Source organism: Delphinus delphis, chromosome 18 (genome assembly GCF_949987515.2).
Source record: "Delphinus delphis chromosome 18, mDelDel1.2, whole genome shotgun sequence".
Taxonomy (NCBI): domain Eukaryota; kingdom Metazoa; phylum Chordata; class Mammalia; order Artiodactyla; family Delphinidae; genus Delphinus; species Delphinus delphis.
The window spans coordinates 2,891,643-2,917,453 of NC_082700.1; the positions used below are offsets into that span (position 1 = coordinate 2,891,643).

Sequence of the window (25,811 nt, forward strand, 5' to 3'; positions counted from 1 at the left end):
CCCACCTTCCACATGGTCCCCGAACCTGCCCGACACCCCCTCCCCCCACCAGGGCTGCCAGCAGCGCTGTCCCGACAACGCGCTAATAACTTTCCAGCTGGTCCCCCAACCCCTCTGTACCCCATACACGGCAGTCAAAACAGCCTTTCAACACGTAGGGTACGTTCTACATACCAAGAATATATTCCTATACTCCACAGAATGGCCAATTTATCAACCACAAGCCTATTAATCAGTTTAAGAAATAAAATATTTCTAAGACTTCTGTGCTCCCCTTCCTTGCTCCAGCGGTTAGCGCTGCCTCAATTCTGGGCTTACTATTCCTTCGTTTTCTTTACAGTTTTACTAAGTACGTAGAGATCTATGATAATGTACTGCTTAGTTCTGTGTGATTTTGAACTTTATATAAATGTACAAAATCTATTTCTTCTGAAGCTCATTTTTTTTTTACTTTACATTTTGCTTCTCAAGCTCATCATCGCGATTTCCCTGCTGCACAGTATCCCAGCCGATGAATATGCCCGAAATCATTCATCTATTTTTGTGCTCACAATTGCGTGGGTTCTTCCCAGAAGCCCCCTCCTTTTCCCCCCATTTACAAACAGTGCTGTTGTACACATTCCTATCCTCAATGCTTAGGACCTAAGACAACACTTTCTCTGGGTTCCACGTAGGAGGAACTGCTGGGTCACAGGGTCTATCCTCAACGTTAAGAGGTGACACCCAGCTGATTTCCAAGTAGTCACGGCAAACGCAACTCTGCCCACGTGTGACTGTGACTCCACAGCCTGGCCAGCACTGGTCACTGTCTGTGGTTTTCTCTGTCGCCTGATGGGTGAGAGTGAGACGGCATCCTGACACGGCTTCACCGCATGCCCCAACGAACACCGAGGTCATCTTATGCAGTGCATTCAAGGCACCGTCTTTTCCAAGATGGTACTTTTTTTTTTTTTGGCTAAATGTCTAAAATTATATATTTTTTAATATCTTTATTGGAGTATAATTGCTTTACAATGATGTGTTACTTTCTGCTGTATAACAAAGTGAATCAGCTATACATATACATATATCCCCATATCTCCTCCCTCTTGCATCTCCCTCCCTATCCCACCCCTCTAGGTGGTGACAAAGCACCGAGCTGATCTCCCTGTGCTATGTGGCTGCTTCCCACTAGCTATCTATTGTATGTTTGGTAGTGTATATATGTCCATGCCACTCTCACTTTGTCCTAGCTTACCCTTCCCCCTCCCCGTGTCCTCAAGTCCATTCTCTATGTCTTCATCTTTATTCCTGTCTTGCCCCTATGTTCTTCAGAACCTTTTTTTTAGATTCCATATATATGTGTTAGCATACAGTATTTGTTTTTCTCTTTCTTAGTTCACTCTGTATGACAGTCTAGGTCCATCCACCTCACTACAAATAACTCAGTTTCGTTCCTTTTTATGGCTGAGTAATATTCCATTGTATATATGTGCCACATCTCCTTTATCCATTCATCTGCTGATGGACACTTAAAGGTTGCTTCCATGTCCTGGCTATTGTAAATAGAGCTGCAATGAACATTTTGGTACATGACTCTTTTTGAATTATGGTTTTCTCAGGGTATATGCCCAGTAGTGGGATTGCTGGGTCGTATGGTAGTTCTATTTTTAGCTTTTTAAGAAACCTCCATACTGTTCTCCATGGTGGCTGTATCAATTTACATTCCCACCAACAGTGCAAGAGGCCTCCCTTTCCTCCACACCCTCTCCAGCATTTATTGTTTCTAGATTTTTTGATGATGGCCATTCTGGCCGGTGTGAGATGGTATCTCATTGTAGTTTTGATTTGCATTTCTCTAATGATTAATGATGTTGAGCATTCTTTCATGTGTTTGTTGGCAATCTGTATATCTTCTTTGGAGAAATGTCTATTTAGGTCTTCTGCCCATTTTTGGGTTGGGTTGTTTGTTTTTTTGATATTGAGCTGCATGAGCTGCTTGTAAATTTTGGAGATTAATCCTTTGTCAGTTGCTTCATTTGCAAATATTTTCTCCCATTCTGAGGGTTGTCTTTTCGTCTTGTTTATGGTTCAAGATGGTACCTTTCATGTCCTGTGTTTTTTGTACCACAATCAAAATTAATTCATTTAAAAAGGAAAAGAATCTTTTTCCAGTTACATGTGTTGACAACCTCTACTTCCAGTCTGTAGCTTTTCACTGTTTTTCACCTGGTTTTTTGATGAACGGAAGACGCAGATTTTAATACAGTGGAATGTATCCGTCTACTGTTCTACAGTTTATGTCTTTTGTGTTGTCTGTATGACATGCGAGTCTGAGCAGGAACAGAAAGGAGCTGTCAGAAAGACACTCCCACCATCTCTACAAATTTAACTCTTTACTTATTTATCACAGAACGAGACAGATCCGAGTTTCCTCTTTTCCATATGGACGATGGATAGCGACAGCACCATTTAAAATAAACCAACCTCTTCTCGGCCCACAGACCTGCAGTGTTATTCAGCTTGTGGTCAAGAGGCCGTAAATGTGCTGAGCCAGCTTTCAGGCTCTGGGCTCTGCTCCACCATCTGTCCCTGCAGCCCTTGCAGCATCGTTACACTGTCCTAATTCCTCCAGCCTCCTCTGAGTACTAATCCTGACGGGGCAAGCCCACCCACCTGCCACTGTTCTTCAAAGCTGCTCCTTGGCCATCGCGCTTCCACATAAAATCATACACTCAGCTCGTTAGCTTCAAGCCAACAAACGAGGAGAATCACATTACATTAAGAGTATAGGTTAAATGGAGAAAAGGTGATATTGTTTTTATATCAAATCTTCCTATCTATAAATATGGTTCAGTTCTTTGTTTAGGAGCCGGAAATTAGCTGCTTTTTTAAAAAGACGTCTGGGGAGGCACCACCTTATATTTTTTTCTTGCCTTAATGGTATATTTACAATTTTTTTGTTTGTTGCTGGTAAACAGGGATGGATTAAATTTTTATATATTGTTTATCTAGAAAGGTTGCTAACTTCTCATTAATTTTAATAATTTACCTCTACACACTCTGGATTTTCTCAGCAATCAATCATCGGCAAATACTGACAGTTTTGTGTCTTCCTTTCCAGCGCTTCTATCTTTTCTTCTTGTCTTACTATCCTGATGGATACTACACCGAAGAATTCCAACGAGCGCCCTGGTCTCATTTTCTGTGTTACGGGAAGGTTTGTTACGGGTCTCATGGTGAGTTGACAAATGGATGAGAGGCCAAAGTTGCTACGCAGGAAGGACAGAACACTTGTGCAAATCAACGAGCGCTCAGACATTAAAAAAAAAAGACAAGCCTTTAAAGAATGCCTGTTTTCTCTAAATGTAGCTATGCTTCTTCTAAAGACCTCCCAAAACAACTGACACAAAGAGCTACAGCTTACTGACCATGAATGGGGGAGGTAATCTCAGTGAAGAGATAAACCTTTATATTTTCTCAAAGGAGTTAGAATAAGGATAGTGGACTTAATAACAACATCCTTCCTTTTAAATTAAAAATAATTTACTGATAGTTGATGCAGAATTGGGTACCAATGTCACCTCATCTTTGTATATCTAATCACTACACAAAAGAAACCTGCATGGTGAGGAAATCTGAGTTCTCTTCTCTTCTATTTTTCTAACATTGTTTTTATTTTTATTTTGGCCATGCCGCACGGCTTAGAGGATCTCAGTTCCCCAACCAGGGGCTGAATCCAGGCCACGGCAATGAAAGCACCGAATCCTAACCACTGGACCACCAGGGAATTTCCTGGGTTTTCTTCTCAAAAGAGACACAGCTCAATTGTTATAAGACTTAAGATAAAGCAAGCTGGGGGTGACAACTCAGCCAAGCTGAGGTGGCTTCAGAAAGCAGCCCAGTTCCTCCTAATATTGGTGTCCCTACGACTTCACTACCCTCTGGTGACATAACCACGTGGAGTTCAAGTCACACTGATTTTAAAGCTAAGCAAAGAAGAACATAAAATGAGCACAAAAGCACGTGGGTCAGGCAATGCTCCGTAAACGGGAAAACACCCTTAAAGGATGTCGTTTTTCCCTACATGTAGGCAAGTGTTACTATGATTCCACTGATGAAGAGTGAGACTATTCTTATTATTACAGATTTTCACTAATATAGATAATTCAAGTACACAGTAGTACACAGCACTGGAACAATAAATTTCTTATATATATGGTCAAAAATAGGAAGGTAGTGTGACTAGCATTACGCATCACAAATAGATGACGAAGCTTCTATGACAATCAAACACTGCTGATAAGGAATCTTATGAAGATGAAATTTCCTGTGACTTTCCTTGTCTGGTAAAGATGAACAGTCCCACATGTTCAAGTATTAGGACCTGAAGATCTAGTGGACAGTTACAGTTTACTGATGAACTTAAACTCAGCACAACACATGCTGGTATCCAACACTGTTACCAAATGAAACCACATTTATTTGGCATTTTACGGCTTACAGAGCATTTTCAAATGAGCTTTCTTTCTATGAGATGGGCTAAGCTGGACCTTCCGGCGGCCACCATGCCACCAAGTCAGGGCCACCTCCCTGAGAATAAGACAAATCCAGAGAAAGACACAGCTGAAAGACGAAAGAAGGAGAAACATTTCTAACAACACTGTGTAAGAACTAACTCAACCCAGCTAACCGGCAACCAAACAGACCGACCCCTGCACCTTCCAGCCACGGGGCTCAAAAAACACCCTTTCTGCTTAAGCCACTAGGAGTCGGGTTCCCATCGCTTGGACCTGAGGTCCCGAGTGATCTGAAAGCGCCAGTCTCCTGAGTGCCAGGACCCAGGGCACTCTTCCCCAGCATGCAGCTTCCTCACGGAACCTGGGCTGCTGAGGACACGGCTTCAGGCTGGGTGGGAATCCCAACACCACCGCTCACTACCCACACGACCCTAGACCAGGTACGTAACTGGCACAAGCCCCCCGTGCACCCCTGTGACGGGTAAGCATCGAGTTCACAGGTCCTTCTGAGTCAGGGCTTTTGCCAAGCAATCGGACGGAGTCTGGCACCTGGTCCTCAGTGAACGGTGGCGATGCGCCCGCTCTCCATCCCAACAGAGCACCGAGGGTGCCCGTCACGGTCCCGACACAAGCGGGTCCTCAATCAGTGTGGATTCTCTTTGCAGTGAGAGCGGCTGGGGACCGATCATCACGTTCATCTTACATCGCTGTTTTTCTCGTCACAAATAAATAATGAAAAAGAACACAGACTAACTCCAAGGGCCTTTTTTTAGCCCACTTCCCTAGGAATCTAGAAAAACCCTGCTGGCAGGAGGAAAATAAGTACATGTAAACGGACGGCTGGGGGCAGTGGGTGAGTCAGGCGTTTCTAGCATCTGCCCCTCAGGAAACCTCAACATCCAGGAGAGGATTTCACACCCCGCCCACTTGACACGTACACCCATTCAGTGGCACACAACAGGGTCGGAACGCCAGACTCACAGTGTTTGGGACGTACGGTAAGCCATAGAACTTCTCCTGGGTGTCCCTGAGGATGTCTGTGGTCGAGCTCCTCAGGGGATGCTTCCCATGGTAGATCTGATCCAGAGCAGCATAAAAGACCTGGACGGAAGAACGCACCTATTTAGTTTGGGCACCATGCTTACATCTATGATGTAGGCGACCAAAGATGTTACAAGTCTACCAGAATAATAACTGCAAGTCGCAGTTGGGCAGTCACACGTATAAGTGTATGAGGCTTGAGATGTATTTTGCATTTCATACCACATTTAAGACCATGTTAATGATGAAAAGGAAAGCTCTCAACCTCTCCATGATTAAGGATATTAAGGAATTCTGAACCCTATCTATAAGGTACTCTTTCTGTACAGTGTAGTGAATTAAATTTGTGACCACAGAACTACACACACACACACACACACACACACACACACACACACACACACATATGGAAATATATATATATATATATATATATATCTGGAAATATGAAAAAATTAAGTTATGACCTGTGACCCCCTGGAGCTAATAAATACTGTTTGGCTTCTTCCTAGAATCCTGATGTAATTAAATGAGCGAAATGACAGGGTGAGAATCCTAGTTCGTTGATGAGAGGTGAAAGGCGGGGTGAAGTGAGGTGAGGAAGCAGGGGTGTTACACAGGATTCAGGAGCAGCTGTCGGAGAGTCTGAGGCCAGGACCAAGGCAGACCCCAGCCCTGCTGTCAGGGCTCAGAGGAAGCAGCTGCTGGGCGGGGCGACCCTGGCTTAAGGAGGTGACTGGTAGGGAAGGCTCACTCCTCTCCAAGGAGAGGACAGAGGCCACTGAAACATGAGAGGAGAGTAAAGCATTAGAAGGAGTTTAAACATGAACTGCTGCGTATTTACCAAGCTCTGAAAGCTAAACTTTAGGCAGAAAACCTCAAGTAAAGTGCTTTTTCACTGCAACATTTGACTTATTAACATTGTCTGCATTTTACCTGAAGCAAGCAAGTAGAAAATATTTTATTTTAAAAGAAAAAACTGTCAAGTGATTATGTTTCCGATACATATCTTTCGGATTCAAAATAGGAATTTGTAGAGAATGTGCAGCTGTTGACTTGAAAGAAGTGAGGATTAGTTTATATAAAAGAAAAAATTTAAATGACCTCTATAACTTCTGGCTTCATCTAGATAGAGAGTTATGGTTCTATATTATAAAGTCAAGTTTAAACCTTCGCTGGAAAAATATAGACATTTCCTAAATATTGCTTTGCTATAACTGGCAATCTAAACATATATTAAATACAGCTCTTTCCATTCTATGTTCTGCAATGAGTAACAATATTGGGTTGGTCAAAAAGTTCGTTCGGGGTTTTCTGTATGCTGCAACATCTAGCAGAAAAACCCGAACGAACTTTTTGGCCACCCCAATATTTCATGCTCATTTGCTGATGAACCAAACAACCCTAGGCGACAAGCCCCCCCGGGGGTCCTGCGTGCTTGGGACCAGGAACCTTAGAGCTGCAGAAAAACAGGAGCTATTTCTAGAATAATGTACAGCAATAAATAACAATTTAAAAGGCACAATTTAAAAACCACTACTGATACCCGCTTAGAAATCTGCAGCAACTCCCTTCCACCCTGGGTTGTCCCCACGGCTCAGGGGATGGCTGTGTGACAGGAAAGCAGCGTGAGCGGCCCTTCGGGTGGGAACCTCCTTCCCTCCCTTCTCCTCCAGCTTTTCAACCCCCCTCTCCCTCTCTCTCCTTATTCTTTTTGGAGGGCAGAAGTACAGAAAGGTTGGTTTTCCTTTTCAGAAGAAAATCACTGGAACAAGTGTTGCAAAGGACGCCAGGACACGGGCTTTTAAAAGGTAGGACTCCCACGACAGATACGAGTAAATCAGAAGACTACTGCCACGTAATGTTAACCTTTCAAATAATCCAGAAATCTTTTTGCAATTGTGTGATACAAATAGACACTAAATAATGTTATTAATCCATGGTTTCGTCTATAGCAGGCATCTTCTTCACTGAAACGTGTATTTTAAGGTCCAAAAAAACAGAGCACATTCATTACTTTCTAGGGACTGAACTTTATACACCTATAAAGCAATTCAATAGTGGCTACACTTTTAAACAGGTGACTGGATCATTAGAAAGTGAATACTGCCTGAGATGAAAGATGGGTGTTTAGGCTGTGTTTACATAACACTCAAGATCTGATGAAGAGGAATAACTCCATAAACAATCTCAGAAATTACAAATAACCTAAACATCTGGTATCACACAGACCTGACATCCAGATGGTTTATAAAATGTTTCTCGTCTTTATCTGGAAACCTGGAACACTGGCTTTGAGTTTTACTAAAAACTAAGTCATTACTGTTTAAACTTCACATCTAAAAACACAAATTTAAAAAAAGATACAAAGTGAACAAAAAGATATAACTTGGTTGCTGAAATGCACCATTTAGAAGAAGTCAGGTAAAACTTTTCCACTCTTTGATTTTCCACTGAAATTGGGAAATAACCTTATTTGACATCTACTTCCTAAGGACGGTTGGAAGACCAAATGATTAGTCAAGGTCAAGTTCTCTGAACTCAGAGGAAAGATGTTTTGGAAGCATAATTATTATAATAAATGGGTAGCACTGGCAAGAATTTAAAGTTATACATTTATTTTGAATAATATCTGTGGAAAACTTCAGAACAAAGGCACACACCCACCTGAAGCTGCATGTCTGCTGCCGCACAAACCTTTTTAGATTCGCAAAGACGAGACACCATATTTCTGGGCAGTGGCTTGAAAAACAAAACAATATGTATGTGAGTAAACTGCACTGTGCACTTTTGAGGCAGGAAGGTTAAAAATAACATCAAATGATACAATTTCATTGTGGTTTAATAATAACTTTGAAATATTTTCGAGGACAAGATAAAGGATGAATACATTCCACTGAATTTCAAAAAGCGGTAATTATCAAACAGGGGTTTGTACGTGAAAATACAGGATTGTAGGGAAGTCAGACATTGGCACTGTTCTTTAAAACTCTAGTTAAAACGTTAGGAAAAGTTAGTACTTTTTCTGTCCCTTTGTTAGCAATGAAAGTCCATTCAAGTGCTCTGTTGACCTTAAGAGCACGTACTGACTGATGACAGGAACCAAAGGTCACAAAGTCAAGAAATAAACTCTAGTCCATGGTGCCAGTCAGTACTGGAGCTGAACAACATATCCCGACAAATAACCATGATAATGAACTGTGCCTTCTTTTATTTTCCAACCTGAAAGAATTGCAGGGCTTGGAAACGCAGTCTGATTAATGTCCCTATACAATTTAGGGCTTCCTCTCTAATTAGCCATAATCATGTAACGTCACGTATTCTCTTACAAATAAACTAATAATGTAGCTGGGGAAGTGCTGTAGCCAATCTTACTCTACTTTTTTTTTTTTTTTTTTTTTTGGTACGCGGGCCTCTCACTGTTGTGGCCTCTCCCATTGCGGAGCACAGGCTCCGGATGCGCAGGCTCAGCGGCCATGGCTCACGGGCCCAGCCGCTCCGCAGCATGTGGGATCTTCCCGGACCGGGGCACGAACCCGTGTCCCCTGCATCGGCAGGCGGACTCCCAACCACTGCGCCACCAGGGAAGCCCTTACTCTACTTTAAAATCATTAATACTGGCGTTTACTGAAGACAGCTGCCATTTTATACAATTCTATTGACAATCTAAATCAAGTTAAAAGCCCTTCTAAAGAGAAACAAATTATGTAAGAGACTTACGGCAGGTTACTGTGCACTACAGCTGTATAGACTAAACACTGGTGAGTGGTAATGTGAGCTGTGAGCTGGAAGGGGAAGCAGGCACTGCCGCGTGTGTGTGCACATGTGTATCTATATATCTATACAGATCTCTCCCCAGGGCCTAGAACAGTGCCTGGCACACAGCAGACACTCAGTGCACATCTGCAGGAGGAGTGAACTAACGCAAGAACGACCCTGACCTCTGTAGCAGGATGAAGGCTCAGACAATGAGGCCTTTTCTCTTCTCTTTCTGTTTAGCTATAAGAAAAGCAAACCAGCCAAAAAAGGGAATTTTTCAAGAGGTAAAGGACACAGACTGAAGGAAGTTGCACAGTGTAACTTCCGGTGCAGGGAAAGGCCTAGGTCTTCCCGACATAAAACAAAAATTTCCTGCAACAGCATTTTAAAAAGTCACGGTTCAGTGAAGTCATACACGCCAGCAGCTGTATCAAGATGTTCAGCTTTCTTTAAACCCTACTTTATGTTATACCTTCTGTTGACAGGACTGCTGCTGCACTTGGGTTTTTCATGCTTCACAAAGCTTTAATGGTTTTATTTTCCCATAAAAAAATAGTACGCGTGGAAGGATTATCAACAAACAATGGAAACTCCTGGGGGCAAGCACTTTATTAGACCTGAGGGACAGAAAGAGGTGGAGATGGGGTCCCAGCAGCACTGCCCATGTGCGCAGAACCATAAACGGAGCTACGACGAGCAAGGGGAAGGAAGACCCTGCACATGAGTGTGAAACCATGACCCAGAAGGGCTTGACTGAGGGAACAAGGTAGAAGCGGGACCTACAAAGTGAACAGGCGTGAAGCGGGGCTGGGGGCCGCAGGGAGAAGGGCCCTGAGCAGAGGCACGGAAGAGGGGGCCTGGGGGCTCAGTCAGGCAAGGACGGGGTGCCCACCCTCAGATCCTGCAGGAGGCCACTGGTGAGTTTTGACCAAGGAAGTCACCTGGGCCAAGTTGTGTTCTGAAAAGATTCCTTTGGCTGCAGTGTAGACACGCCATAGGAGGGGGCCAGGAGTGACACACACACACCACCAGTGACCTCAGCCAGAGCAGAGTGGGCAGCCGGGGCATGACTGGGGCTGGACTGCGGGGGAAGAGGCAGGGCGGTCAGGGGGCCGAGGTGGGGAGCAAGGTCAGGTCGGGAGGCGCAGGCCCTGAGCAGGGAGTGGAGGGGCGTCCATGGCCATGGTCCCGGCTCTCGGTAAGGTTTACAAGCCCTGCCTGGAGACAGTGAGGAGGAAATGCCAATACTGGGTCTAAGAACCAAACCCAACAGACCCCTTTCATCTGTAAGTAGTTCACTTTGAGGCCAGTGTCTCCCAAGATGCAAACCCATCTAGCAAAAGGGCAAACAAAGGGACAAATTTAAGGAGGCTTAATTCTTTCCTGCTCAGGTTTACAATAAAACAAAAGACGCAACGAAAAAGAGCACAGAAAGACAACTGAAAACAGTTTATCAAAAATTACATATCACGACTTCCCTGGTGGCACAGAGGTTAAGAATCCGCCTGCCAATGCAAGAGACACGGGTTCCAGCCCTGGTCTGGGAAGATCCCACATGCCTCAGAGCAACTAAGCTCGTGCACCACAACTACTGAGCCTGCTCTCTAGAGCCTGTGAGCCACAACTACTGAGCCCGTGTGCCCCAACTACTGAAGCCCGTGCGCCTAGAGCCCGTGCTCCGCAACAAGAGAAGCCACCGCAATAAGAAGCCCGTGCACCACAACGAAGAGTAGCCCCTGCTCACCCCAAGTAGAGAAAGCCTGCGTGCAGCAACGAAGACCCAACGCAGCCAAAAATAAATAAATAAATTTTTTTTTTTTAAAAAAAAAAAGACAAAAAAATTACATATTCAAGGGAATTCCCTGATGGTCCAGTGATTGGAACTCCACACTCCCACTGCCTGGGGCCTGGGTTTGATCCCTGGTCGGGGAATTAAGATCCCACAAAGCCGAGTGGCACGGCCAAAAAGGAAAAAGAACAATTACGTATTCAGAAAACCCACATGTGCTACATAGTTCTATAAAATGTTGGGGGAAATGAAGGTTACATGGGACTCCTGGATTACTTTTTGCAACTTGCTATGAGTCTACAATTATTTCAAAATAAAAAGTACAAAAAAACCTCCCCAAACTATGTATTCAAGGCCCACTGTACATAGAGTAGTGAATACAAAGAATGTTTACCAAAAATGTAAGGAAACATCTAAGTAGAAGGTAAATACTGTCCTAATAGAACAGTTCAGAGGAAAGAATTATTAACCCATCAAATCACAAATTAAGTAATACATTTATATTATGTGTGGTGTAAACAGGAAAATGGATGTTCTTTTTTTTTTTTAATCTAGTTGGGTTGTTAGTCAACTGGAATTAATGTACTTCAGCTCACGGAAGGGAGTTATATATTTACTCCCTTAGAAAGTACTGCCTTCTTCAAAATTAAAAAACAATAACAAAGATAAAGTAGAACAAAATTTAAATAACATCCACACTGACCTTAAGTTCTATACAATTTTTTTCTGGCTGCACCACACGCTTGCGGGATCTTAGTTCCCTGACCAAGGATTGAACCTGGGTCCATGGCAGTGAAAGCGCCGTATCCTAGCCACTGGGCCGCCGGGGAACCCCCTATATACAATTTTTTTTAATATACAATATTTAGAAGTTAAACCTTAAACTTCAAGTTAGAAACAATGTTTCCTGGTCAAGATTTTCTTCTGTGAATATCACTTTACCAACCAGAGTCATGGCAACCAACACTGACACCAATAATTCAATCTTTGCTGTTATTCCAAAGGTGGATGTGTCCACCGAGGAGCACAGATGTTTCACGGTACTGGCTTCTGAAGTCAAAGTACGGGCTCACTTCTAGTATCAATATATTGAAGAAAGACAGAATGAGTACATCCAAGCCAGCAGGCAATGAGCAACCACATAGAAAAGAAAGCGCTTGAAAACACCTGACCCTCCAACAGTATTTTTTCATTATGTTAAAATGAAAATTTAACGAAGTCCAAGGCAGTAGAAATGATAATGACTCTTTCACCATATAATCAGCTGTGTGTTTTATCAGCTTCTACGACGATCTTCATGATTTCCAAAGTAGGAAACACCCCTTCTATGATCACTAAGTCTCCTACCCCAGCCATGACGTGAAGCTGTCTGCTCCCCTGCAGATCTGGGTGCTGCCGTGTTCATCAGAGTGGAAAGCATACAGAGGATGCTACCGATCAAGAACAACCTTCAGATTAACCAATCACAGCGAAGAACCAATCACTGAATTCTCTAAGCCACGTTTTCCTCACTTGTAAAACGTCCATGTTATGGTTTCAGAGAATTAGATAACAATTGAACAAGATAATGTATTTTAAAAGTGTGTTATGTCAGGTTTAACAGAGCAGATGCTGACTAACTGGTAGCCAGTATTGCTCACGATTATAGCTGCTCTATATGACACAATAACCATTGACTTTGACCACTTTATTTACATTTTACTGTTCTACCTACCTATTCTCTAAATATGGTCTGTTTCAGATTTATAAATTCTTAGGAGACAGGAATTATAGCTAAACAGTTCTCTCTCTGTAGCACCTAACAAATTCTTAATAAGAAAATGTACTTTGCTTCCTGTTTATATTTCTTTTCATTTATAAAACAGTCAAGTATGCTTAACGAAATACATGTCTCCTCAAATTACCCAGCTTTAGCAAAGGACACTTGCTCCACTGCGATCATCTTAAGGCTTTTAGAAGAACAATGAAATCTCGTTTCACTGTGTTACTAGTGTATCTTCCCTATTTCAACATCTGCCACAGAACTTGGTCCTTAACTCACGTTTTGAAAACATTTTCTCTCACTTTAAGCAGAACTAGCTATCAAACAGTGAGTCAGTCCCTCATCTGCACGGTCCGGTTCATATTTAGAGAAGATTGGTGCTAATGAGGAAATGTTCCTTCTGATGATATTTTAATCAAATATATCTCATGCTACGGATCTTGCAGTTCAGACTCTGTCTCTGAGGAGCGTTCCTCTATAATCTCCGTCTTTGTTCCTCTATAAGCTCCGTCTTTGTTCCTCTGTTGGAAATGTGTCTTCTTTTCTCTGGCTTCCTGCATGGTTTCTCTTTGGCTTTGGTCTCCAGCAGTCTGACTACCATGTGCCTAGGTGTATACTGTTTGCAGTTATACTGCATGGGCTTCTCTAAGCGTCTTGGATTGCTGGCTTGATTTTCATCATTTTTGGCAAATTCTCAACCATTACCCCTTCGCCTATTTCTCATGCCTTATTTCTCTCTTCTCATTTGTGGAACTCCAACTACATGTATGTTACACTGTCTGATATTGTCCCAAAGTTCCTTGCGTGCTCTATGTTGCCTCCCCTTCCCCTAACATTCCCCCTGCCCTTGTATTTCTGTTAGGACAATTTCTATTGACGTTATCTTTAAGTTCACGCTTTCCTCAGCTGTGTCACGTGTATGGATGATCCCCTCAAAGGAATTCCTCAAATATGATACCAAGGCTTTATTTCCTGCATTTCCACCTGACTGTTTCTCATAGTTTCCATCTCTCTTCTCCATCTGTTCATACATATTGTCCACCTTATCCATGATATCCTTTAACACAGTTATTTAAATCCCCATCCAAGAGTTACTTTAAAATTATCTCAGTTACTAGTTATTTTCAAGTCCCTGAGTCTGACTCTAATGGTTTCTTTGTCCTTGAGTGGGAGCCAGGGTTGTGTGCTGCTGAGTGGTAATTCACTCAGCAAACATTTACTGATTGCCCATTATGGTGATATAGCAGTGAACAAAACAGATGAAAATTCCAGTTCTCAAGGGGTTTACATTCTAGGAGACTTTGTTAACTTAAAAATTACTATTGATGGAAAAAAGGACATCTTTCTTTATTTCAGTTCCTACAGGCTCAGGAATAAAAGGACAGAGATTTAACGCATCACCTCCTTTAGGCCACCCAAAAGAACCAAACTGTACTAATTACAATGCTGTTTACACATGCGATCTTTACTCATTTGAAGTTCATTTGCGAGTTTTCCGCGCCATACATTTAGAAGATAGCAGGCAGTCAACAGTGTGTGAAGGTGAGCTATGCCGTCACTGACATTCACACGCTTCCAGAGGGAATGAAGTGGCAAAATGCACAAACACATTATCTCAACACACGCTGACAACACAACACCCTTCACGCAACACGTTCTCAGCACAAGGTGCCATTCCAGGCACCACGGGAAGAAGAAAGACGAAACACCATCTCCTGCCCTCAGAAGACTTACGATTCTGAACCTGCTGTATACGGTGGAGTCTGTTACGTATGTGGTAGCTGTGTGACTTCAGTTTTATAGATTTATTTTCAACTTATTTCTGTACCCCTCAAAATTCAACACTGCACACTACCACTTGAGGATAAAAGTAATGACCCTTTGCAAAATCTGTTTTATTACTACTCCAACAAGTTCCCCCCAAAACTGGATTAGCAGTGATGATAAAATTTTCAGTGACTATTGATACTAAGTACAGGTATTTAATATGTAATTAGAATACAATGAATAGATGAGGAAGTTAGAGACGGGGAAGTGGAGGTGAAAATACAATGAGGTCAGAATTGGGGTTAGGCACAAAAAACTTAAAGTTTCATTCAACTTTCACAGCTGGGCCATGGACAGAGCGGAACTCAGTGATGTCCCTCATTCAAACTGCTCTGACTACAGGACTAGATCCTTCCACTGGAATTCCACACTCCAGAAAGTCTGAGGACTGAAAGTTTTCACCAATTTGACACAAACACATTTGACGGCAGTGCCTGCCTTGCACAAACGTGGACCTCTTTGCTCCAAACAGCCTGTGTCTGGGGCCTGAGCCCCATACACTGCCAGCCCCTGACAACCAGGCCACGCTGACAATGTCCACGGCCAGCCCCAAGCCCCACAGTGTTCTCTTCCAAGGCTCCTTTTCCACAGTAAAGACAGGCAGATTTCCACTGTGCTCTGTTTCGAGGGTCTCCTGCTATCAGTGCTGTTCTCACTGAGCCACTTCATTTCAATACAAAAGTACTTCGAGTTATACCCTCAACCACGCTCAGCAATTCGCAACCCTTACAAACTCAGTGCAGAGCTGTTCAGAAACAATTTTCTGAAACAGTCTAAACCCCCTTTTCAATGGTGTTGGAGAGCATTACTGCAAATTTACTTCAAAATAACACTGACTGAATGAACTTCGTACTTCAGATAATTTACACCCTTGCCTGAGTTTCTTTTATTCAAACACCTGCAGGAGGATTGGTTCAAGATGGCGGAGAAGAAGGACGTGCCCTCACTCCCTTTTGCAAGAGCACCGGAATCACAACTCACTGCTGAACATTCATCAACAGGAGGACACAACTCACTGCTGAACATTCATCAACAGGAGGACACAACTCACTGCTGAACATTCATCAACAGGAGGAGGAGACAAAGGAGAAGCCACAGCGAGACGGCAGGAGGGGCACGATCACAGTAAAATCAAATCCCATAACTGCTGGGTGGGTGCCTCACACACTGGAGAACACTTATACCATAGAAGTCCACACACTGGAGTGAAGGTTCTGAGCCCCGCGTCAGGCTTCCCAAGCTGGGGGTCCAGCAACGGGAGAAGGAATTCCTAGAGAATCAGACTTTGAAGGCTAGTGGGATTTGACTGCAGAACTTCGACAGGACTGGGGGAAACAGAGGTTCCACTCTTGGAGGGCACACACAAAGCAGTGTGCACATCAGGACCCAGGGGAAGGAGCGGTGACCCCATAGGAGACTGAACCAGACCTACCTGCTAGGGTTGGAGGGTCTCCTGCAGAGGCACGAGGTGGCTGTGCCTCACCGTAGGACAAGGACACTGGCAGCAGAAGTTGTGGGAAGTACTCCTTGGCGTGAGCCCTACCAGAGTCCGCCATTAGCCCCACCAAAGAGCCTGTAGCCTCCAGTGCTGGGTCGCCTCAGGCCAAACAACCAACAGGGAGGGAACTCAGCCCCACCCATCAGCAGACAAGCTACTTGAAGTTTTACTGAGCCCAGCCCACCTGAGCGACACCCAGCTCTACCCAACACCAGTCCCTCCCATCAGGAAACTTGCACAAGCCTCTTAGATAGCTCATCCACCAGAGGGCAGACAGCAGAAGAAGAACTACAGTCCTGCAGCCTATTGAACAAAAACCACATTCACAGAAAGACAGACAAGATGAAAAGGTAGAGGGCTATGTACCAGATGAAGGAACAAGATAAAACCCCAGAAAAACAGCTAAATGAAGTGGAGATAGGAAACCTTCCAGAAGAATTCAGAATAATGATAGTGAAGACGACCCAAGACCTCGGAAAAAGAATGGAGGCAAAGATCGAGAAGATGCAAGAAATGTTTAACAAAGACCTAGAAGGATTAAAGAACAAACAAACAGACATGAACAATCCAGTAACTGAAATGAAAAATACACTAGAAGGAATCAATAGCAGAATAACTGAGGCAGAAGAACGGATAAGTGACCCAGAAGACAGAATGCTGGAATTCACTGCTGTGGAACAGAATAAAGAAAAAAGAATGAAAAGAAAGGAAGACAGCCTAAGAGACCTCTGGGACAACACTAAACACAACAACATTCACATTATAGGGGTCCCAGAAGGAGAAGAGAGAGAGAAAGGACCCGAGAAAATATCTGAAGAGATTACAGTCGAAAACTTCCCTAACGTGGGAAAGGAAATAGCCACCCAAGTCCAGGAAGCACAGAGAGTCCCAGGCAGGATGAACCCAAGGAGAAACATGCCAAGACACATAGTAATCAAACTGGCAAAAATTAAAGACAAAGAAAAATTATTGAAAGCAGCAAGGGAAAAATGACAAATAACATACAAGGGAACTCCCATAAGGTTAACAGCTGATTTCTCAGCAGAAACTCTACAAGCCAGAAGGGAGTGGCATGACACACTTAAAGTGATGAAAGGGAAGAACCTACAACAGAGATTACTCTACCCAGCAAGGATTTCATTCAGATTCGATGGAGAAATCGAAAAATTTACAGACAAGCAAAAGCTAAGAGAATTCAGCACCCCCAAACCAGCTTTACAACAAATGCTAAAGGAACTTCTAAGTGGGAAACACAAGAGAAGAAAAGGACCAACAAAATCAAACCCAAAACAATTAAGAAAATGGTCATAGGAACATACATCTCGATAATTACCTTAAATGTGAATGGATTAAATGCTCCAACCAAAAGACACAGGCTCGCTGAATGGATACAAAAACAAGACCCATATATATGCTGTCTACAAGAGACCCACTTCAGACCTAGGGACACTTACAGACTGAAAGCGAGGGGATGGAAAAAGATATTTCATGCAAATGGAAATTAAAAGAAAGCTGGAGGAGCAATACTCATATCAGATAAAACAGACTTTAAAATAAAGAATGTTACAAGAGACAAGGAAGGACACAACATAATGATCAAGGGATCAAGCCAAGAAGAAGATGTAACAATTATAAATACATATGCACCCAACACAGGAGCACCTCAATACATAAGGCAACTGCTAACAGCTATAAAAGAGGAAATTGACAGTAACACAATAATAGTGGGCGACTTTAACACCTCACTTACACCAATGGACAGATCATCCAAACAGAAAATTAATAAGGAAACACAAGCTTTAAATGACACAATGGACCAGACAGATTTAACTGATATTTATAGGACATTCCATCCCAAAACAGCAGAGTATACTTTCTTCTCAAGTGCGCATGGAACATTCTCCAGGAAAGATCACATCTTGGATCACAAATCAAGCCTCAGTAAATTTAAGAAAACTGAAATTATATCAAGCATCTTTTCTGACCACAACACTATGAGATTAGAAATCAATTACAGGGAAAAAAACATTAAAAACACAAACACATGGAGGCTAAACAATACATTACTAAATAACCAAGAGATCACTGAAAAAATGAAAGAGGAAATCAAAAAATACCTAGAGAAAATGACAATGAAAACACGACAATCCAAAACCTATGGGATGCAGCAAAAGCAGTTCTAAGAGGGAAGTTTACAGTAATACAATTGTACCTCAAGAAACAGAAAAATCTCAAATAAACAATCTAACCTTACACCTAAAGGAACCAGAGAAAGAAGAACAAACAAAACCCAAAGTTAGTAGAAGGAAAGAAATCATAAAGATCAGAGCAGAAATAAATGAAATAAAAACGAAGAAAACAATAGCAAAGATCAATAAAACTAAAAGCTGGTTGTTTGAGAAGATAAACAAAATTGATAAACCATTAGCCAGGCTCATCAAGAAAAACAGGGAGAGGACTCAAATCAATAGAATTAGAAATGAAAAAGGAGAAGTTACAACAGACACTGCAGAAATACAAAGCATCCTAAGAGACTACTACAAGCAACATTGCCAATAAAATGGACAACCTGGAAGAAACGGACAAATTCTTAGAAAGGTATAAACTTCCAAGACTGAACCAGGAAGAAATAGAAAATATGAACAGACAAATCACAAGTAATGAAATGGAAACTGTGATTAAAAATCTTCCAACAAACAAAAGTCCAGGACCAGATGGCTTTACAGGTGAATTCTAGCAAACATTTAGAGATGAGCTAACACCCATCCTTCTCAAACTCTTCCAAAAAATTGCAGAGGAAGGAACACTCCCAAAACCAGATACCAAAACCAGAGAAAGATACTACAAAAAAAGAAAATAACAGACCAAGATCGCTCATGAATATAGATGCAAAAATCCTCAACAAAATACTAACAGGATCCAACAACACATTAAAAGGATCATACACCATGATCAAGTGGGATTTATCCCAGGGATGCAAGGATTCTTCAATATACGCAAATCAATCAATGTGATACACTGTATTAACAAATTGAATAAAAACCATATGATCATCTCAATAGATGCAGAAAAAGCTTTTGACAAAATTCAACACCCAGTTATGATAAAAACTCTCCAGAAAATGTGCATAGAGGGAACCTACCTCAACATAATAAAGGCCATATACGACAAAGCCACAGCAAACATCATTCTCAATGGTGAAAAACTGAAAGCATTTCGTCTAAGATCAGGAACAAGACAAGGATGTCGGCCACTCTCGCCACTATTATTCAACAAAGTTTTGGAAGTCCTAGCCACAGCAATCAGAGAAGAAAAAGAAATAATAGGAATACAAAAGAAGAAGTAAAACTTGGAAAAGAAGTAAAACTGTCACTGTTTGCAGATGACATGATACTATACATAGAGAATCCTAAAGATGCCACCAGAAAACCACTTAGAGCTAATCAATGAATTTGGTAAAGTTGCAGGATACAAAATTAAGGCATAGAAATCTCTTGCATTCCTATACACTAATGATGAAAAATCTGAAAGAGAAATTAAGGAAACACTCCCATTTACCACGGCAGCAAAAAGAATAAAACACCTAGGAATAAACCTACCTAGGGAGACAAAAGATCTGTATGCAGAAAAGTATAAGACACTGATGAAAGAAATTAAAGATGACACAAACAGATGGAGAAATATACCATGTTCTTGGACTGGAAGAATCTCAATACTGTGAAAATGACTATAGTACCCAAAGCAATCTACAGATTCAATGCAATCCCTATCAAATTACCAATGGCATTTTTTACAGAACTAGAACAAAAAGTCTTAAAATTTGTAAGGAGACACAAAAGACCCCGAATAGCCAAAACGGTCTTGAGGGAAAAAAACGGAGCTGGAGGAATCAGACTCCCTGACTTCAGACTATACTACAAAGCTACAGTAATCAACTGGCACAAAAACAGAAATATAGATCAATGGAACAGGATAGAAAGCCCAGAGATAAACCCACACACCTATGGTCAACTAATCTATGACAAAGGAGGCAAGGATATACAATGGAGAAAAGACAGTCTCTTCAATAAGTGGTGCTGGGAAAACTGGACAGCTACATGTGAAAGAATGAAATTAGAACACTCCCTAACACCATACACAAAAATAAACTCAAAATGCATTGAAGACCTAAATGTAAGACTGGACACTATAAAACTCTAAGAGGAAAACATAAGCAGAACACTCCTTGACATAAATCACAGCAAGATCTTTTTTGATCCACCTCTTAGAGGAATGGAAATAAAAACAAAAATAAACAAATGGGACCTAATGAAACTTCAAAGCTTTTGCAAAGCAAAGGAAACTACAAACAAGATTAAATGACAACCCTCAGAATGGGAGAAAATATTTGCAAACAAATGAACGAACAAAGGATTCATCTCCAAAATATATAAACAGCTCATGTAGCTCAATATTAAAAAAACAAACAACCCAATCCAAAAATGGACAGAAGACCTAAACAGACATTTCTCCAAAGAAGACATACAGGTGGCCAAGAAGCACATGAAAAGCTGCTCAACATCACTAAATATTAGAGAAATACAAATCAAAACTACAATGAGGTATCACCTCACACCAGTTAGAATGGGCATCATCAGAAAATCTACAAACAACAAATGCTGGAGAGGGTGTGGAGAAAAGGGAACCCTCTTGCACTATTGGTGGGACTGTAAATTGATACAGCCACCATGGAGAACAGTATGGAAGTTCCTTAAAAAACTAAAAATAGAACTACCATACGACCCAGCAATCCCACTACTGGGCATATACCCAGAGAAAACTATAATTCAAAAAGACACATGCACCCCAATGTTCACTACAGCACTATTTACAATAGCCAGGACATGGAAGCAACCTAAATGCCCGTCAACAGATGAATGGATAAAGAAGATGTGGTACATATATACAATGGAATATTACTCAGTCATAAAACAGAACGAAACTGAGTCATTTGTAGAGAGTGGATGGATCTAGAGACTGTCCTACAGAGTGAAGTAAGGCAGAAGAGAAAAACAAATATCGTATATTAACGCATATATGTGGAACCTACAAAAATGGTACAGATGAACCGGTTTGCAGGGCAGAAGGTGAGACACAGATGTAGAGAACAAACGTATGGACACCAAGGGGGGAAAGTGGCGGGGGGGTGGGGGGGTGGGATGAATTGGGAGACTGGGATTGACATATATATACTAATATGTATAAAATGGATAACAAATAAGAACCAGCTGTTTAAAAAGAAAAGAAAATAAAATTCAAAACAAAAAAAAACACCTGCAGTTTTTGTCTCTGTAGCGGCCCACAAGGTATGAACAGCCCAGGGCTGAAGCCGGCCCTGCCTCTCTCTGGGAGGGACCGAGGAAGCCCAGCAGGCCAGGGAGCAGGGAGGCCCACTGCCTCCCTTTATGAAGCACCCACTGTGTGCACAGCACCCTACCCTGCAGCCAGGTACACTACAACGGACCCCTGATCCTTCTGCCAGGACCCAGAAAAGGGATGTACGTCAAAATTAATCACATGGGGAAATGCCCTACATGCCACGAAAGAGGTACAGGTGAAGCTACGCAGGAATTCAGATGACAGCAATTACTTAAATGACTGAAAGGCAATTACCTTCACAATTAATTATGCCTATTGTATTACTGTAGAGGAGGTTATTTCTATTTCAAAGATGCATTTTAGCTATAAAATGTAGAAAGACATTGTAGGTTTCCCCCAAGTGAGAAACAGAAAAACGGCAGAATTATTATTTCTACAATAAGAACATAATATGCCAACAGTTAACTATGGTGACCTAATTTGTTCTAATTTATTTTAATAATTCAATATGAATTTTTCCACAATTATCTTTGTTCCTTATTTAAAAACAAAAGTGCTGTGTTGAGTTCTGAAGAATTGCGATCTGGCTTTGTGTGACTATGGCAATGACAATGACAGTGCAGCCTGTCAGCAGTAAATGCCAAGGCTCAGCGGCAACACCAAAGACCCCAAGGATCTGCTGGGTGTTGAGTTCCTATTTCTAGCATTTAGTTAATGTCTTCCTCCAAATCCACTGATGCATCCATGTCTCCAATGTAAATTTCTGGAGCCCCAACCAGACTCTGAGGCGCAGTCAGCTGTCACGGTGTGATCTGGAAGCTTCTTGGAAATACATCCTCTCGGGCCGCTCCAGGCCCACCGAGTTAGAATCTGCATTTCAACCAGATCCCAGATGATTTCATGCATATTAAAGTTTGAGATGCCCTGACTCAGAAAAACATAATCGTCACAATGATTTGAAAAACAAAGGCGAGCAAAATGAAATCGTCCTAATCTTCTGAGCGAAGGAACTGGCCACAGGAAGGCAGCACAGAGGCGGCGGCCGAAGCTGCGGGCTGGCATTTTCGGAGGCTGCTCATTTGCTTTCTGACAGCAGGCGAGGCTCTGGGCATCCTGCTTTCTCATTTGTAAGACAAGAATTAAAAAAAAAAAAAAAAGCTGCAAAAGATTACTATGACAATTTGGTGAGGTAATAGCTATTCAATCAACTTGTGCAAAGTATTGACTGATTGGAAGAAACTGAAGTCCCTGCGGGTAGCTCAGGTGTCTTTCTAAACACTGCCAAAGGGCAACCATGTGTACAGGTTGGGCCTGGAGGCTTCAGGTCAGGGTACTGTCATGTGAGACGGAGAATGACCCCGTCTTCCTTCGTCACAGTGTTCAGGCCTGGAGGCCAGATCACACGGCTGCCCCTGTGCAGCGAACTTTCCCCAGAACTTCCTGACTGTGCCCCGCCTCCCAGGGAAGGGCGCGGTTCACTGTATTCTCGGGGTAAACACAGCTGCACTGTCTGCTGACCACACATGGGAACAGAAATATTAAAATACTAATAGATTTCCTATTATATTCAGAAAGCACATTTTTGGTAAGGCTTCTGAAATGCTGTCAAAAGTGCAAATGTGTTAGCAAACTTGGCATTACTTGAATTCTCTGAATGTTTCCCTGTGTGCTTAACTTGTACACACGAAACCTCACAATCTGTCAGAAATCTTCGCTCACTTGACAACTCACCAGTCTGCATTAAATAGTGTCACGTTAAAAGTTTTGGCATCAGGCTTCCCTGGTAGTGCAGTGGTTAAGAGTCCACCTGCCAATGCAGGGGACACGGGTTCGAGCCCTGGTCCGGGAAGATCCCACATGCCGCGGAGCAACTAAGGTCGTGCGCCACAACTACCGAGGCTGCGCTCTAGAGCCCGCGAGCCACAACTACTGAGCCCACGCGCCACATCTACTGAAGCCCGTGTGCTCTAGAGCCCATGCTCCGCGACAAGAGAAGCCACCACGATGAGAAGCCCACACACCGCAACAAAGAGTAGCCCCCTCTAGCCGCAACTAGAGAAAAGCCTGGGTGCAGCAACAAAGACCCAGTGCAGATAAAAATTAAAAACTAAATAAATGAAAAAACACCATTCACTAAAAAAAGAAAAGTTTTGGCATCAAATTCTTACAGAGCCAAGGCACTGCGATAAAATATCTGGCTTATTTATGCGCATTTAGAAAATGTATTACGGTAGAAGCTGCACAAATATTCAAAATGAAGACATCCTCTGGTACAAATCCTTGTTTTCCTACCACCGAGATCCCCTGGGAACGTGCTGGATCTAAAGACACAAACTTGTTGAGACACGGTCCCCTCAAACAAGAAAAGGCTTCAGAGGCAGCAGGCCAAGCACCAAAGCCATCCAGCCCACGAGTCAGCAGCTTCGATTCGCAGCTCGATCCCAGCACCCTGAGCCCTCGACCTCGGCCCATGTCTACGGCGGGGAAACCACTGGATTTGGCGTGTCTCGAGCTGCCCGCTTTGCTGTTAGTCAGTAATCCGATGGCACCTCATCAATACGACGAAAATACTGCCAGGCCAGAAGAGGCCAAGTCTCAGCTCTGAACCCAGAGCAAACAGCGTCACTTCCTTCTTACCTGGCTTTTAGCGGTTTAGGGTTTTCTTACGAACTAAGATGGCATGAAAGAACCTTTGGAAATGCTTGCGTAGTATCACAGACTCACCTGACGGGCGGCACAGAGAACGCCGTACAGGGCTCAACGTGAAACACTGTAATGTGTAACAGAGTCTAACTTCTATCCTTTTCCTAAAAAAAACTGCAGTCCTACCTTGTTTACAGTTGGCATATATTATTAAATTTGACTGACTAGAATTTTTGATGTGAGTATGGAGCTATTAGTTTTTAGGTTCTAACTTTAAAATTTTTATTTTGTATAAAAGAGCAGAGAAGTCTCAGAAAGTTCCGTGACTGATCTAGGCCACCTGCACTGGGAGTGGGGCTGGGGTCAGACCTGTCTCTGCTCTCCGGTTCAATGGTCTTGTCTAGACATAACTGAGAAGCATTAAAGCCGAAAATAAGAAACGTTTCAAAACAACTTAAACTTGCCAAAAGGAATCTAGTTCTAGTTGCACTATAATTTTTACCTTCAATCCTTATTCATATCTCCTGGGAGGATGACAGGAGAAGATTTATTACAAGGCTGTACGTCTCCTTGGAAATACATCTTAAGCAATTTTAGCCTTGGGCGAACTCTCACAAATGAAGGCAACAAGCTAAATCTTATAATGACGAAACACACAACAGTTCTAAAATGAAAGCACTAGAACTGTGCTAAAAATAACACTTACTATGGAAATGGGCCTGTTTTGTTTGTGAGACGTATGAGAAGTATAAGCCATGTCCTACGATATTAAGGGATTTTTAACTAGGAAAAACTGGAAAAAGAAAACACCCACAATGTTATAATACTGATTTGAATACTACTGTGTGATCCCTGAAAAATTACTTAACCTGTCTGAGCTTCAGTTTCTACAAAGTGTGGATAACTATGTACCTACTTCATACACTGCTGGACAGATTAAACAAGAAAAAAACATATGAAATAATAAATGTTAATTTCTATTATTTACTGCTTGATAAGTATTTTGTGAGAGCGATAACTAGAACAACAAACATTTCAGTGTAGTGGCTAATGGACAAAATTATGCAAAAAATTTAGGTTCTCTTGAAAGTCAATTGACTATATCTCTGGTGCTTAGTAATGCAGCTGGGGGTTACAAAGTTACCAGAAAAAAAGAGTAAACTTGAAGCCAAGAAGCATTATGAAGACTAAAAGGCTAGCACCCGAGGAGGAAAGGAACAGCTCAACTCTATACTTTTATGCACCTAACAAAATATTCTCAAAACAGAGCAAAAAGCAATGAAATCACTTATAGGGCCCTGCAATTACTCTGTATGACACCATAATGATGGATACATGTCGTTCTACATTTGCCCAAACCCACAGAACGTACGGTCCCACAGGTGAACCCCATGTGAACTGTGGACGTGTCAGTGGAGATGCACCAGCTGTTCCAGATGCAGCCTCCGGTGAGGACGCTGATGGCAGGGGAGGCTGTGCGTGAGTCAGGGCAGGGGCTTTACAGGAAATCTCTACTCTTTCCCCCCGATTTTGCTGCCAACCTAAAACTGCTTTCAATAAATAAAGTCTTAATAATTTTTAAAAAGAGACAAACCAAGGGGAAAAAATGATACATCCAGCATCCTAGTGGAAGCC

General features: G+C 42.3%; 1 protein-coding gene across 1 annotated transcript in view; it reads right to left on the reverse strand.

The window, feature by feature from the left end:
• The window catches only part of MIPEP (mitochondrial intermediate peptidase), a 133,409-nt gene that overhangs the window by 50,522 nt on the left and 57,076 nt on the right, over positions 1-25,811 (reverse strand). The window contains exons 15-16 of the mRNA XM_059995707.1: positions 8,208-8,282; positions 5,481-5,600 (exon numbers count right to left, since the gene is read on the reverse strand). Of these exons, the coding sequence (XP_059851690.1) occupies positions 5,481-5,600; positions 8,208-8,282 (195 nt within the window). The remainder of the gene's footprint in view (positions 1-5,480; positions 5,601-8,207; positions 8,283-25,811) is intronic.